The sequence below is a fragment of the Gamsiella multidivaricata genome (genome assembly GCF_025024155.1).
Source record: "Gamsiella multidivaricata strain RSA 2152 chromosome Unknown BC939scaffold_98, whole genome shotgun sequence".
NCBI classification, from domain to species: domain Eukaryota; kingdom Fungi; phylum Mortierellomycota; class Mortierellomycetes; order Mortierellales; family Mortierellaceae; genus Gamsiella; species Gamsiella multidivaricata.
This window is the reverse complement of record NW_026251806.1, coordinates 25,915-41,761: the sequence shown is the minus strand read 5'-3', so window position 1 is coordinate 41,761 and position 15,847 is coordinate 25,915. Positions and strand designations below refer to the sequence as shown.

Sequence of the window (15,847 nt, the reverse complement as noted above, 5' to 3'; positions counted from 1 at the left end):
AATAACATCAAGACATTTGGACCTAGTCAACAGCTGATTCGTTTACAGTGTAATTCCGAATTTATTATTACATTCTACTTGCAATGACACCCGATCTCGCCTTTTTTAAAAAAAAAAAAATCCGTTTGCATTTCAGAAACCCTGCCCGGGATGTGGGTTTCACTGAAACGATTGTCTTTATCCTTGCATCAGGACCGGATTCTTAGGCGATGGATTCGTAGCCGCCATTGTGCTGTTCACGCTCTCCAAACAAGCTGTAGAAATAAAAAAAAAAAGTGTGTTTTGAAAGAATGAAAGATTGTAGGGTTAGATTACATTTACCGTCGGCTGTTTGTATTTGTGTCGAGTAATGGAGTAATGGGATTGGAACACAAAGATTCCCATGCCGCTTTTTTTCACTCGCTTTGAAAAAAAAAATGCGCGGGAGATAGCGGCGTAGTCGAAAGTCCATCGATACCAATACGAGTATGTAACAGATTAACAGATAGCCCAGTGGAAAGGTGCATGCACACTTACAAGTAAATGATGAGTCCAAAGACGGGGAACAAGAAGATAAGAAGCGCCCCTATATATGTCATCAACGGTAGATAGAGATGAAGTGGTCAGCTTCATCTGTAGTTGTACGCGACATGTCAATGCTGAGTATGAGATATTCCTGCAGGCGGTGCTTACAGAGCAGCTTGGAGGTGATTGAACGGGTTGAGTTGAGGACCTCGAAAATGGCAATGAGGTCAAGGATGAGGACGATCTACAAATGACGAGGTAGTAGCAGAGCAGTTGCAAAAGAGTTTGGTGAGCATGAGAACTCTTTTCCTTCTACTGAGTCCAAGGTAATCGAAGTTGGAATGGAACTTACCAGGCCGAAGAAGCCGCCGGTGTATGTTGCTGGGTGCATGGTGAAGGGATGAGGAAGGTTGTGGTTGGAGCAATGAGGTATTAACTGAAGGAGTAAGTGCCAAGAGAAGCTGGAGAAGAAGGATCACGCGATTAAAAAACCCTAAAGCGATGATACCGTTAGCGTTACTACACTTACTGCCCCTATTGTTGTCAAGGAAAACATTGGCCGTTTGAGTGCAGCTTATGTATCCGCTGTCTTTCCACCTATTCTATACAAAGAGCGATCGACACAGCGGTCTTTATATTTTCAAAGAGGAAGAGGGGAGGGGAGCAAAAGACCCGCTGGGTAACCTGCCTGCCTCACTTGGGCCAGGCAACTGAACAGACTGCGGAACAGCAACGATAAGAATAGAAAGGGTATGTACTCCTGTTGGAAACGCGCCAGGGTAACATCGCGTCAGATAAAGCACCAAAAAAGGGTGTGGATACCCACACACACACACACATACACACGTTCCTACCGTGCAATTTCCTCTGTGTGCCGTGTCTTTGAATGAATCCCCTTCCTCAAAGCTGCCTTCTCGTTTTGTCTATTGTTTGGGGAATATGTATAATGAAAAGCCATCTTCCTCTTTAAACGGCTTCGTCTGTTCGTATCGCAAAGAATCGACTATAAAAGCATCGCGGTCGTCGTCAAGCCGTTGCTACAGAAAAAAAGGTCATTAACTACACTGTTCTTTTAAATAACGACCCTCCCGCGCCTGCACTTCTTTCTCTCTCTCTCTCTCTCTCTCTCTCGCCACCACCACAGCCACATCCCACATTCCTTGCCATCGTCACTGACATTCTCTTTTATCTCTTATCAAGATTTTTCTTTCATTCTCTTCCTTCACCTTTCTGTCACCACAGTTGGAGAAAACCAAACGCAGGCCGAAATGTCAGGTCGTAAAGGCGCCGCCTCATCATATAGCTACAGACCCTCCAGGGCGGCGTCCGCAGCAGCATCCGCTGCAAGCAGTGGAGACGGAACAGTACCAGCATCTACCTCTACCCATGCTTCTCCTATGTCTACCCCTATAGCAACAACCACTGCAGCTTCAGAAACTGCAGAATCGACTTCAACTGGCGAGGTCGACACTTCGACCCACGTCGTGGTCGAGCACCACCACTCCGGTACTGTCAAGACCCATGTATTCCGGTCCACGGACGGACACCTCACACCTGAGGTGATCACTGCGTAAGTAAAGAACGTCTGCCTGTGAGTTTCTGGTACTGCAATAAGGAGCTTCGCCTTGTGGTTTTCAACCTAACGCCCTTTTTTTTTTTGTTTTTTTTTTATACAAACCGAAGCGTGATTGCCACCACACTCGACTGTAAGTTGCAAGCACTCGATGCCCTGGTTCAAGATTCCATCGATATCACCCGCAAAGAGTCCCTCGACAAAATCGATGCACTGAGAATCGCCCTCGAGGGGAGCGAAGGTCGTATTGCGGCCCAGATCTCTCACGGGACGACTTCCGCCATTGAGGCCCAGATCAAAACTGAAGTGCTTCCCAAATTCGACAAGATCGAGCAGATTCTCTATGGCAGCGACAAGGGCAAGGGTAGAGCGCGGGACGGACCTAGAAGCAGTGCCGCCGAAGATTCGGATGAGAAGAGATCCAACAGCAGCTTAGATCCAATGGATGTTGCGGCAGCAGCAGCAGAGCAGGATGCCACCCTTCGGGATACGGTCGTATTGGAGAAGCTGACCACGATCGAGAGTCAGGTTGGAGCCCTGTGTAAGGTTGTCATTGAAGGCCAGGTCCCTCTGGTGGACGAACGTGTCGTTGATGGAGATGAATTCAACGCTGCTGCCTCGACAACATCCGCTAGTGCTGGACATGGCGCCGAGGAATCAGAGGCACTTGCGCGGATGATTGCAATGCGAGACGAGTTGCTGACATTCCCAGACACTCTGAAGGGAACGCACTCAAAAATAGAGGAGCTAATTCAAGCTCTGGATAAGAACAGAGACGCAGTCTTTCCTCGGGCGATTGATATTTCGACAAGTACCGAGGACGACAATCAGGTTCAGAAACACCAAGCAGAGCAGCAAAGATGGCAAGACAGTGTCCTCGATATGATGCGGTCGAATGGTGATGGTCTGACCTGCATGGACAGCCAGCTCAGGACGCTAGACTCGAGTTTCAAGAACATGGATGCGGAGTTTCATGAGTGGAGACGATCTCATAAGCTGTCGTTACAAGTGTACCTGAGTAAGTAGTGTACGCTACTCCAAGGAAAACGAATAGAGTCCTTTACGCGCTACTGACCATATACTTTGCAATGTCTATAGAATACATGTACTTGATCTACAAGCGCACCGAAAATGTCGATACTCGTATCTACCAGGCTCTTGAGGACATTAAGAACCAGACCAAGATTGAGCCGGAACAGCGAGCCCAGTTTTCCAATGACCTGGCTGTGTTGCGAGCTGAGATCATGGAAATCCTTACTAGCCTTCCTGAAACGATCCTAAGCCGGCTGAAGTCATCGGATGAGACCTCTGAGACGACGAAGGATTATCCGGATTCCTCCACCGCAAGCCAGGTAGGCGGTAATGCGGCGTTGACAGAGATCGAGCCTCAACCAGACGAACCGGCCGAGGGCTCGAGATCATGGAATGCTCCAACAACACGAGCGTTGGGCGTTCCAGGACCCAAACTGCTGCCTGATCCTGTGACTGACGAGGCAGTTGCTGAAGTTCAAAATAAGCCAGAAGCAGAAGCAGAGGTTGATGTTAACGGTGATACGTGGACGAGTGTTGAAACAAACACGGACGCGGCTGCGGAGCACCATACTCTTAATCCTGCAATCGATAAATTGACACAGAGGATCGAGAACCTGCAGGCCGACATCGCTTCAATGATTGAGAAGTACGGCGAGCTTTTCACCAAGATTTGTCCTCCCGGCCGTCCTCTGTGCGAAGCCGATACTGTTTCTGCGCCAGGAGAACCAGCTACGGTATCTGAAGATATGAATGATGCTCCAGAGCCGCCACCTCGAGAGAATCGAGCGAACCATGTCACATCTGCCCAGGCCACCGCCACTTGTACCCCAAACGGAGCATCACCTTCAAGTCCCGCTGAATCCTCCCCCATCTCTCCATTCGGATACCATCCTCAGGCTCCTGGTGACGCGTCCGAGACTACTACATCTGGTCCGACCACTCCAACGAGAAGCAGGGGGGTTACAACAGCCTCAGTCCCAAGTGTGTCCCAAGAACTTGAGGTGATGAACAGAAATCTATCACAGCTCCTACGGATCGTCAATGAGAGCACGAGCAGTATATCCCGAGATCAGACTACTGTCAGGGATGAACTTCATACCGAGTTCCAGAGGCTTCTCGATGCGCTCCCACCAAGAGATACTGTGAGGGATTGGAGTAATGGGGTTGCTGGAGAGGGGCAGACCGTTGAAAATGAGATGGCCAAGCAAGCAGCAGTCGAAGCTACTGCAAGAGCTGCAGAGGAACGACAAACTGCCCTAGACCGGATCGGCATGATCCCTAACCTAATGCAGTCACTTGAGAACGTGAACTACCATCAGTCGAACAGGGTCAATGAGGTCTTGGAAAGCATCCAAGATATCAGGAACGCAGCCATCGGAATGGACAGACGGGTTGCGGATTGTCAAATTGATGTGAAGAATCTCCTTGAGGGATCGATGCAGGATAGCCGGCTTCTCTGTGCGCTTAAGGATACGCTTACTGGGCTTGGCGAAGGTGACCAGTTTCTGAAGGCCCAGGTTGCGGAGGCTATCAAAACTTTGAATTGTGTCCTAGGAGCGGTCGAGGGCGTTAAGGATATCAGCGAGAGAACGTTCACGCATCAAATGGCCCTAGAAACCAAATTGGAGGAACTACACAAGAAGCACGACGATGGCTGGCAGGCATGGGATGAGAAGCATATAACGGAAATAGCCAAAATCGATACTTGGCACGACAAGCACGACCAGGACATGCGGGACCTTGACGAGTGGCGACATAAGCATCGTGAGGAACTCCTGGAGTGGCACGAAAAACATCACAGACAGCTTTCAGTGCATGATGAACGACACTGCAGCCGCTGTTTCCCTGGACCTACGACAGAGGAAATCTCGGAAACGACAGCGGACGATTCGACAAGTGACAATGTTTCTTCGGTCAAGAGTTCTTCGCACAAAAGAAATCTGGGTGACAGTGCTCCAGCCGGAGCATCGCGGGCTACAAGCGTTTTCAGTAATCCCAACTGCTGTGGTAGCAGTAGCCAATCCTCCACTGCCATGGATGTTGGCCCCGCTAGACAACGTGCCCGAGAGCTGTTTGAGGAATTTTTGCGCGACGCAATCTTTGGTTACGACGGGTGTTGTCTCGCTTGTGGACGCTTATCCCTCGCCGACGGCAGCGCAACAGGATCAATTTCGGACGTCAATGCTTCAGGACTATCTGCCGGCACTGAGTCCTCATCAGCAATTGCTGAAGTTCTTACTCCGGGCCACGCCACGATTGATGCTGCTTCAACCCGCACAGCTTCACGCGCAGGTTCAGTCATTAGTGACCAGGCCTCTTCAGTTGAGACTGACTCTATTTCACATACACCCTCGAGCAATGATCCAGCCTCGGGCACAAATGTGGGCGAGAGTGCAAGCTATCACGGCGCTGTCGAAGAGAGTGCGACCAATCGTAGTGCTATTAGCGAAACTCCTGCAAAACGAGGCACGCTCCCTCAGGACCTCCACGATCTCTTGAGGCCTTACTTTGTCGCTGAGCCCGCCAATGCCGCCGAGCCAGAAGATGTTGCAGCGCTCCGGAAAGAATTGTCGGAGCTTCAGGAACAGCACATGGCGCTAGCGACCTCATCCAAGGAGACGGAGGAATCTTCTGCCAAACTTTTGGACGATTTCATGGAGAAGAATAAGGAGATTGACGCCCTAAAGGCCGACGCGGCCAAAAAGGAAGAAGGACACGCTGAGCAGATACACGCTCTCGAGCAAGAGAGAGATAAGATTCGGGATAAACTGGCAGTCAAGAAGCGTAAGCTGAAAGAAGCCAAAACAACCATCGAGACACTGTATCGAGGTAACATATTGTTTAATTTCTAAGCTGTTTCACCGCTTAAAGAGATTACGATTAACCAGGGTACGCGTGCTGACGTTTTCGCATTCAATAGAGGGTCTCGGTTTGGGCACAGCGAAGGACCCTGCAAGCGACATGCCGTCCAAGACTAACGGTGATGGTGGTGATTCTGACTCCACTGAGGTTGTGACTCCTCCACGATATCGTCAATGCGTCGAGGCTTCTGAGCAATTGAGTCAAGTTCTGGAAGAGTTCAAGGTCCACAAACCAGTCTTACATATTGAGATTCGCGAGCTTGACGAAAAAAAATCGCACTTGATCGAAGAGACCGCCAGGTTGGAGATACGGAAGGCGTACCTGGATGAAGAGAACGCGAGACTAGAGAAGCAATACCGACTCAACCTCACCAGAAACGCAGAGTTGGATGCGACTTATGCCTCTACTGAGGATAGTGATGCAGAGGCCTCATGCTCCCGTCGGGCTACAAAGGATTCAAAGGAGAGGATTCGTGCCCGATCGGCGTACCGTCCACAAAAACGCCAGCCGCAGCAGGCACGTGCGGCTTCGAAGGGACCTTCAGTCGCCAACAAGTCCAAGCGAATCATCCCTGTGGTAGGTAAAATCCCTCAGTTGGAAGCGGATATCAAGATCTCAAAGGACGGAATCATTGCAGAGACGCTACTGTGCGACAAGACACTGCTGTCCGAGGACCAGTTCGAGAGGATACGGTCGAAGCAGACCACACAGGACGACGATCCAGAGATGTGGTCTTTGTTCTGTGACTTCAAGGTCCGGATGGTAAACATTCCTTAAGCCGGAGTATACATAGGTGCAAAAAGATAAATAAAACCGGTTCCATAGGAGATCATCTGAGTCTAGAGTTTAGATTCGACGCGCCGCTGCAAGAAAAAAAAAATAATCTCCCCACAGAGTAGCTCTGTGTGACCGCATAACGCACTCTTTGTTTTGGTTCTCCTTTCAGTAATAGGCTATCGAGTACTTGCCGGGCTTTAATCGCCCACTCCGGCAACTCTTCACTCCGGCAACTCTTCACTCCGGCAACCCTTCACTCCGGCAGTCCTTCACTCCTTCTCCTTTAACTATCCTCTTGACCATTCAGCTGACCTCCTCTTCACATTTCCAAAACCGGATCTTTATTCAACAGCCATGACATTCCCTTTGTTGGCTGGCTCGCGGATGCGAGACATCCTCTCAGCTGTCGGCAAGACCACCACTAAAGCAGGACCCTGCCTACTCAGGAACGACCTGAGGAGTTCGCTCCGACTTCCACACACAACTAGCCCCTATCGGTTCGTATCTCTCTCAACTCTCACAGACCGCTCTGCACTGGTCCAGGATCAGGCCTTGTCGGAATATCAGCAACCACATGCAGCAACGTCCGCTACCGACTTGGAGCATGTTGATAGCAACGATGGTGATGCGACCAGCACAAACAACATTCGGGTCGAGTCCGAAGTGGAATCAACGGGGACCACAGCACCAGGGGAAATCAGTGCCCCATCATTAGCGGACTCTAGCTACAATACCAAGTACAGGAAGCCAACGTTCACACCTGAGATCGATGCAGAAATCCTTCGGCGCCGTGAACTGGGTCTGTCCTGGACCGCGATCGGATCTGCGCTTGGTCTGCCACATCGTAGCTGTAATCGCCGATATATTACAGTGCTCAATCCATTGCTGTACGAACACTGGCCAGAGCACAAGAGTCAAATCTTGGATGATATGGTCGCACAGGGCAAGTCATGGGCCGAAATTGCGCAAGCCCTGGGCACCACCAGTACAAACTGCCAGGCCAAATGGAAGAACTTGGTCAGACCCAAGGATCAGGGCCGGAATCGACAGTTCGATATGCTTCAGTCAAAGGTACTCTTGAAGGTTGTTGGGAAGGTTGGCGAGGATGATTGGAAGGCGGTCTTACGGGAGTTTATGACGCAACTTGGAGGACGTGACATGCCGAAGGTCTCGGCAGAGCAGCTGAGGCATCAATACTACCGGCTCCAACGACGATCGACTCAAGTCTGGACACTCAACGAGGAAACGGCGCTAATTCAACACGTTCTCAAGCACGGCACCAGCCAATGGGAGGTGATCTCGGAGGCGCTCAAGTTTCACTCACCAGAGCAATGCAAGGAAAAGTGGACTACGCTTGACATGAAAACCAGACCATTCAAGGAGAAAGCCTGGTACAAGGGCGAGCGGAGCAACTTTTGGCGGCTTTGGCAGAGATACGGTACGGATTGGGCCAAGATTTCTGGCTTTATGTCGAGGCGATCACCGGAGCAATGCGAGAGATTTTTCAAGACTTTGACTGCAGGGTTCAACGAGGAAGACAAGGACGAATTTGATCGCAAGGTTAAGGAACTTGCCGACAGCTACAGTCAATATACTCAGTTTGTTTGGAAGAAGGAGGACTCGGACCGGCTTTGGGATGTCGCAGAGCAAGTCAGGTCCGAGGGCAAGGATAGTCGGATCGAGTGGGAAAAAGTAGCCGAGCGGATGGGCCTGAAACTGACGCCTGTGCAGTATAAGCATCACCATTATTATCTGAAGACGATCCGGAAAACTGGACTCGCCGGTAAATGGAGCGATGAAGAGATCAGGACACTGGAAAGAGCTGTTCGAGAGGTTGGACGCGACTGGGCTTTGATCTGCCAAGACTATCTACCGCACCGTAATCCCAAGGCTATCTGCCACAAGTTCACCACGATCAAACACAAGGGCTCGCATATCTCTCCCGAGGAATACGAAACCCTGATGTCCAAGATCGATCTCCAGGAGGAAGCGTCCAAACACGAACAAGGTGATGGCGCATCAGGAGCCAAGGCATTTGTCCCTGATTGGAACGCGATTGCGCGCTCGATGCCGGGCGGTACTTGGACAGCGGATCAGTGTCGGGATGCGTACGAGTCCTCATTTAGGAACCACCTCCGGAAGTCTGTATGGACACCTAAACAGGACAGTGCGCTCCTGGAAGCCACTAAGATCTTTGGACGAAAGAATTGGATCAAGGTCGCAGAGAGAATACCAGAAAAAGATACATGGGAATGTCGACTGCGTTGGTCGGAGCTGCACGAGACAATTGTGGAGAACAAGGAGTTGGCAGCTATTCAGGCCAAGACCATAAGATCCCATCCACACATGGCCAACTATGCTTCATGACGTACTATAGTTGCATCTAATAAATGGATCGAGTGAAACTACCGCCGAATAAAGGAAATTGGAGTGCATACTGGTCATACTGGTCTATCATGGATGTGCACGCCAGCCATTGCCATGGAAGACATCCATTTTTTGCTTTTCGTGCGATGATTCTAATTGCTGTGACGTGTGATATACTTCGGAAAATGGAGAGATCTGACTGATCAGGCACGGATCGTCCTCCCGCCTCTCCCTTGCCACGAATCTCGTACTCCTTCCCCTCCCCACTCAACGTTCCTTCTGCCGTCGTCAACGATCAAATACTACATCATGCCCGCCACACAAAAGGAAATGCAGGATGCTCGTCTGCCTCTCGGCTACCGCGATTTCTGCGCAGACCTGCTGATCCCCCTGAACAAGTGCCGATCGGAAACGTACTATCTCCCATGGAAGTGCCAAGATGAGCGCCACATCTATGAAAAGTGCCAATACGATGAGTACGTGCATCTCGCCTGTGCTATTTGATTGTTTTTACCATTTTATCATTTGGAGAAAAGCGTCTTCCAGGACATAGAAAGAGCTTCATACCGGACACCAGAGATCAGGATGTGTACTGGATTACTATCTCTGGGAGACGGCCTCAGCAACTACAGGAGGATGGCAGACACAATTATAGGAAAATACCAAACATAGCTGCAAGAGTTAAGAGACCAAGAGCTATTGTCTCTGCACGGGCAACAAAGATAGGTGTCCAGCAAAGAAACAGCTGACGATATAGGATATCGCTTCGTGGACAGCATAGGATCCTATGGATTCAACGGAAACAAACAAGAGGATAGGGATCAAGCAATTGACGACTGCAGGAACTGAGTGTCTTTATGAAGGGATGAGGCTGCAGTACCTCTTGTCATGACGAACCATCTGCATTATTCTCTGACCGCGTACTTTTTTTTTTCGGACTGCCTTCTAGTTACATCCGTAGAATGAAAGCCGCGGAGCAAAAGAAGCTCGAGGCTGCCGATGCATAAATACGATCTTCTTCCTTAAACCATCTCTGTCGCCGGACCAAAATATTATCACCATTCACGTAATAAAATTACCTGCAACAACTCATGACAGTTCTTCAAAATGAGAAAAGTTCTATATTTGTCTGGGCGGTTGAGTCAGTACTTTATATACGCGATGGATCGGAGAGTCACGATGTGCCTCGATCCATCGTTGTGCCCTGAGCTCAAGGATATTTTTCATAGGACTGTTGTGTAAACAAACGAAGAGTAGGATCGATAGGTGCCCTTTATTTGTGCCACGGATGCTTTATTATTATCTCGGTTATGTTGTCCGAGTGTATATTGGTTGCTTCCTCAAAGCTCCTTCACTACTGAGCGCCGCTTCCATGCAGTTCTCCGGCCATCTTTCTACGAGTATCTAAGCTCAGTTTCTTTTTGAAAAGGGTTTCCTCAGCAGTGAAAAATATCGATATCAATGGCCTCGCTTTTATTAGGGATTGAGACGTAGATACAGGGCGTGGATCATGTTCTATGAAGACGCGTTTGGACGCGGTTTGGTTTTTGCAAATGCGTGAATAAGGTTGGCTGGAATAGCAGTTTCTCACGGTCTCCGGACTTTCATTGGGCGCGGGGCGTGCGTCGCATCCATTTGCGGAAAGGATCGAAGCTCAAAAAAAAATAACACCAACAAGTGATCTCGCTCCATCACTCTCATCTCTATTTCACCATCACATCCTCCAATATGCCTTACGATCCCACTTCCCTCTCGAACCTCGACGAGGTCAAGACCAACCACATCCACCTCGACCTCGCTGTCGACTTTACTGCAAAGACCCTGACTGGTACTGCTGAATTAGAGGTTGAGGCCATTGTCGACAATATCTCTAAGGTCATCCTCGACACCAGCTACATCGCCATCCACTCTGTCTCTATCGGAGACAAGTCCCTCAAGGTAGGCATAAGGACTCAATTGAACAGCATTATTGCGCAAGCATTAAAACGGATGTCCGTTCACTTTATTTATTTATTTTTATGTTATTTTTGTTCTATCGGGTTTGATAATAGCACTCTCTCGAGAAGCGTCATGAGAAGTATGGCTCTGCCTTGACCATTGAACTAGGCCAGACCCTCCGCAAGAGCGAAAAGGTCAAGATTATCATTGGATATGCGACCACACAGGAGTGCACCGCTTGCCAATGGCTCGAGCCCAGCCAGACTGTTGGCAAGAAGCACCCATACCTCTTTACACAATGCCAGGCCATCCACGCTCGCTCTCTCGTCCCTTGCCAGGACAGTCCTTCCGTCAAGCTGACCTACAGCGCCAACATTAACGCACCCCTTCGTGCCGTCATGTCTGCTGTGTCCACTGGCGAGGAGAAGCAGAACAATGGCACGACCACCTACAAGTTCCACCAAAAGACCCGCATGCCATCCTACTTGATTGCCCTTGCTGTCGGAAACCTCGAGGGTCGCGAGATCGGACCCCGCTCCACTGTCTGGACAGAGCCCGAGGTCATTGAGTCTGCTGCTTGGGAATTTGTCGACACCGAGACCTTCATCCGCACTGGCGAGGAGCTCCTCACCCCTTATGACTGGGGTCGCTATGACCTCTTAGTCCTCCCTGCTTCGTTCCCCTATGGTGGTATGGAGAACCCTTGCTTGACCTTTGTTACTCCTTCGCTGTTGGCCGGAGACCGCTCCTTGGTTGACGTTGTCGCTCACGAAATTGCTCACAGCTGGATGGGTAATTTGGTCACAACCGAGAACTGGGAACACTTCTGGTAAGTTGTGGACGAAGATGCCAGCCCTTCTTCCCCCCCCCCCCCCCCCCTTTTTTTTTTTGTCCTCAAGTTGTATTCCTAATAGACTTGTTGGTACTATAGGCTGAACGAAGGATTTACAGTTTTCGTTGAGCGCAAGATCTTGGGACGTATGCAGGGCAAGGAGCACAGCGAGTTCAGTGCCATCATCGGTCGCAAGGCTTTGGTTGAGAGTGTCGAGCTTTATGGCAAGGACCATCCTTTTACTGCCCTCCGCCCCTGCCTCCGTGGAGAGGATCCTGATGATGCGTTTTCCTCTGTTCCCTACGGTAAGCTATTCACAAAATCAATATCATGACGAACGATTAGCAATTAGGTGGCAGAATGTTCAAAGCTGACACTTTTCATTCTGTCTTGATCTATAGAGAAGGGATTCAATCTGCTCTACTATCTCGAGAAGCATCTGGGTGGTGCAGAGGTCTTTGAGCCCTATCTGAGGGCGCATGTTCAGGAATTTGCTGGACGCTCTATCAACACTGACGATTGGAAGGCATTCTTGTACTCTTTCATGGAGAAGAATTTTGGACAAGAGAAGGTCGATCTCTTGAACAAGGTCGACTGGGAGGCATGGCTTGCTGGCACTGGCATGGTAAGTACACCGCTGCTTGATTTGTCCGTTACTTTGTGTCGATGGCGCGAAAAGAAGACGTGGACACAAACTGACGACATCTCTTTGTTTTTTTTTTTTTTTTTTTTTTTTTTCAATGCCAATGCAGCCTCCTGTTGAGAACAAGTTTGACGATACCCTTGCGAAGGCCTGCAACTGCCTCTGCAAGAAGTGGGATGAATCGCGCCATGTGGCCAAGCCCACCGAGTTTTCGTCCGAGGACATTAAGAGCTTTTCATCGACACAAACGGTTGTGTTCTTGGAGCGTGTGTCTGAGATTGATGCTTTGCCTCATTCACACTTGGATCTCATGGACGAGCTCTATCATCTGACTGAGGTCCGCAATTGCGAGATCAAGTTCCGCTGGCAGATGATTTGTCTCAAGGCCAATTACGAGAAGATCTATCCACAAGTGGTCGACTTTGCGTCAACGATGGGCAGAATGAAGTAAGTGCCGCATTCATTATCTTGGTCTTTCTATGCTCACTCGCAGAAGCTTATCTAATTTCATATTATGCGACATTGCATTTGCGCTTCTTCTCTCGCGCGCAATAGATACTGCCGCCCATTGCTCAGGTAATAAGGCGATCTACTCGATATTGATGGATCAAGCTAGCCTCTGCGGACATGTCTCTTCATTTTATTTTATTTTTTTATTTTTTTATTTTTTATTCGCATGCTAATCATCTTCCTTACCTATTGTCCATATCTTTAGGTCACTGTATCATGCCAAGAATGGCGCTGAGCTTGCGAGATCCACGTTCCTAAAGCACAAGTCCTTCTATCACCCCATTGCTGCGACCATGATCGCCAGGGACCTTGGCCTGTCCAAGTAAAATGATCCATATCAGAAGGCATAGCCGATAAGATAAATGAATAGTATAAAGATGTTGTTTGTTTTAACATGGCGTTTTGAAGCGTCCTTGAGGCCTTCATAGAGATAAAGAATGTATACATTCATCGTAATAGTAAAGGTCCTGATTTCAGCTAAGCTCAGGGCATATCCTTTTGAGTACCATAATTAAGGTTTGGGTACTGGTGACACAGTCGGTGAACCCAATTGACGCGGCAAGACTTTTAACATTCATCTATTGATACACCATCCAAATAATGTGTCTAATACCAATAGAATTTATTGCAGATGTTCATTACAGTTTAGATAACTATCCAGGTCAGAGCAGCCAGTGCACTCGACAGGATCATTGCGTCGACAAACAGGGGAGGTATTATGGTGCCAAACGCGGCACTTTTGAACGTGGGCATCTGTCTGGCCAATGTTTGGTTGCGCGGACTACCGAATTCTGTGCCGCCATGCTCCGGGCGGGAGGTAGGAAGACCTGTCGAGCTGTCTGTCGAGTTGTTTGGCGTGTAGTTGGTGTTCAGCGTGCCGTTCTGGTTGACCATAGGGCTCAAAGTGCGGTTGCTATCGGCACTTTTATGTTCAGTGCTACTTACATCGTCGGTATTGTCATGGTGCTCGTCAAGTGTGCTGCTGATGAGCTGAGTGGGTGTCGCGACAGGAAGCGGTGGGACATCAGCGTCCTCCTCGTCGTTGATGGCATCCCCAGCCAAAGTGCCGGTTTTATCATCCACATAATCATTGCCATGCGCCTGATCCTCCTTGCTGTCTTGAACGATCGAAAAGTCAGGAACTACAGAGAGCGGCTCGTCGGGCTTGGATGCCATGTCCTTCAGGGTCTCTAATGCAGGTGTAAAGTTTTCACTTGAAGCGCTCGCGCTGCTCCAATTAGACTCTGTGGTCATCTGGCTCAGCCTGTGTGTCTTGATCAGTGGAGATGAAGATTCTGTCTGCGCTAGTGCACGAACAGAGATATCGCGAGGCTGCGTTTCGGAACCACCGACAACGATTTCAAAGCAAGTGGAGTATTCCTCTCCGGACGGATTGCGATCATATTTCCACCACCAAATCAACTGATAAGTGCCTGGCTGTGTCCCCGCTGGAATGGTAAGGTATCCGTGGCACCAGGTGTTGGGCTCCCAAGGCTGGTCGCAGTTGGCGCTCGTGCCAAAGGTCATTGTTCCCAAAAGCGTAGCTGGATTCAATTCTGAGCGTGTGTAAAGCTGCTTTGCTGGTACCCCTGACCAATGCACCTCAATAAAGGATGGGTGGCTATCGTCCAAGTGACCATCAGGCTGCCACGTCAAATGCAAAGTCTGTCCTGGGGTGACGGATGCTGGTGGGAAGGGATTGTTGCCAGGAACGTTTTGACGGCCAGGCTGGCAAAGGGGGGCGTCTGGAAGGCGGTCTTTGACAAGGTAAGTGTATTTTGTGTTGATGTCAACGTCTGTGCGAGATGGGTACCCAAGAGGATAACCAGCGCAGCCAGAAGGAAGCATGTTGGTGCAATCTAGCCAGCTGTGCGCAGAAGCCACTGAAGCATTCAGAACAAACATATTAAATGACAAAAAGATGGCCCATCGCATCAGAGAACTAGAGTGAGAGAGTGTATGCTTTGGTGACCGCATGGTTGTTGCCATATTAATTGTCAAGTGAAGTCGGAAGCAATATACTGAATAGGAGGGATGAAGGTTTGGAGACGCAGTAAACCATGTGCTCAAGGCACTTGTATTTATATACCGCAGATGTCTGGGTCTTGCGGGGTGAGCGAAGACTCAAGGAGACGAGCCGGTATCGAGATAATGCTTCACACCGGCACGATATTAGGGAAGTAAGGAGGAAACGGGTCACTGAGCGCCATGCTTGGGTCGCCATCACCATCACGACAGAAAAAAACTGGACCCTCTAGGTGCCTGTCTGCGCACCAGGTCTGGGTTCTTGGAATACACAGCTTTGACAAGGCCCAGATTGTCAATCGCAGGGTCCAATAGCATCAAAGGGCAGAGTAAGACCGAATAGCGCGAACGAAATATCGAGCCAGCGAGCAGGCTGTTACGGAAGGTTAGGAGTCGACTAAAGGTGTTCTCAAAGCACCACTGCACTGGAATTCCTTTCTGGTTCCGCCCTGACGTACTCTTAAAAAAAAATGCTGTGCACATCCGGATGATTCGTGCAACGCTAAACGTGCTGTCCTGAAGGAAAAGCTAAGTCGCAGTACATGGATTGACGGCAAAGGACCAAGGGGAAATACAATACCTACCTGATGATGCACGATGCAGAAATGCATAGACTATGTGTAGCAGGCGGGAAGAGATGGTGGAAGACATATGCCGAGTGGCCAAGATACGCCAGCAGAGACCCAGAATGGGCATCCATTGGGGAAATGAGCAGAAACACCCATTTAGAATTGCAAAGGCATAGGGACACACCGCCCGAGAGCAGCAAGCTGCCGTGTATAGG

General features: G+C 49.5%; 6 protein-coding genes across 6 annotated transcripts; 4 read left to right on the top strand and 2 right to left on the bottom strand.

Annotated features, from left to right (window-relative positions):
- Positions 1–41: 41 nt before the first annotated feature.
- BC939DRAFT_466532 (uncharacterized protein) lies at positions 42–1,098 on the bottom strand. Its single transcript, XM_051557656.1, has 5 exons — positions 1,034–1,098; positions 857–940; positions 673–748; positions 517–565; positions 42–254 (listed from the first exon to the last, which is right to left on the bottom strand). The coding sequence occupies exons 1-5, from the start codon at positions 1,058–1,060 to the stop codon at positions 203–205; spliced, it is 288 nt and encodes a 95-aa protein (XP_051407314.1). The 5' UTR covers positions 1,061–1,098; the 3' UTR covers positions 42–202.
- Positions 1,099–3,738: 2,640 nt separating this feature from the next.
- On the top strand, positions 3,739–6,788 carry BC939DRAFT_466529 (uncharacterized protein). Its single transcript, XM_051557655.1, has 2 exons — positions 3,739–5,938; positions 6,030–6,788. The coding sequence occupies exons 1-2, from the start codon at positions 3,745–3,747 to the stop codon at positions 6,746–6,748; spliced, it is 2,913 nt and encodes a 970-aa protein (XP_051407313.1). The 5' UTR covers positions 3,739–3,744; the 3' UTR covers positions 6,749–6,788.
- Positions 6,789–6,954: 166 nt separating this feature from the next.
- On the top strand, positions 6,955–9,195 carry BC939DRAFT_466527 (uncharacterized protein). Its single transcript, XM_051557654.1, has one exon. The coding sequence runs from the start codon at positions 7,103–7,105 to the stop codon at positions 9,113–9,115; it is 2,013 nt and encodes a 670-aa protein (XP_051407312.1). The 5' UTR covers positions 6,955–7,102; the 3' UTR covers positions 9,116–9,195.
- A 135-nt stretch (positions 9,196–9,330) lies between these two features.
- BC939DRAFT_466525 (B18 subunit of NADH:ubiquinone oxidoreductase) lies at positions 9,331–10,207 on the top strand. The gene is made up of 2 exons (XM_051557653.1): positions 9,331–9,591; positions 10,065–10,207. The coding sequence occupies exons 1-2, from the start codon at positions 9,425–9,427 to the stop codon at positions 10,120–10,122; spliced, it is 225 nt and encodes a 74-aa protein (XP_051407311.1). The 5' UTR covers positions 9,331–9,424; the 3' UTR covers positions 10,123–10,207.
- Positions 10,208–10,843: 636 nt separating this feature from the next.
- Positions 10,844–13,364, top strand: BC939DRAFT_402867 (uncharacterized protein; the record flags this gene model as incomplete). Its single annotated transcript, XM_051552701.1, has 8 exons — positions 10,844–11,053; positions 11,167–11,553; positions 11,623–11,882; positions 11,985–12,190; positions 12,287–12,510; positions 12,638–12,975; positions 13,084–13,104; positions 13,244–13,364. The coding sequence occupies 8 exons, from the start codon at positions 10,844–10,846 to the stop codon at positions 13,362–13,364; spliced, it is 1,767 nt and encodes a 588-aa protein (XP_051407310.1).
- A 272-nt stretch (positions 13,365–13,636) lies between these two features.
- BC939DRAFT_466522 (uncharacterized protein) lies at positions 13,637–15,380 on the bottom strand. Its single transcript, XM_051557652.1, has one exon. It carries the CDS (start codon positions 15,025–15,027, stop codon positions 13,684–13,686), a length of 1,344 nt encoding a protein of 447 aa, XP_051407309.1. The 5' UTR covers positions 15,028–15,380; the 3' UTR covers positions 13,637–13,683.
- Between the last annotated feature and the right edge of the window lie 467 nt (positions 15,381–15,847).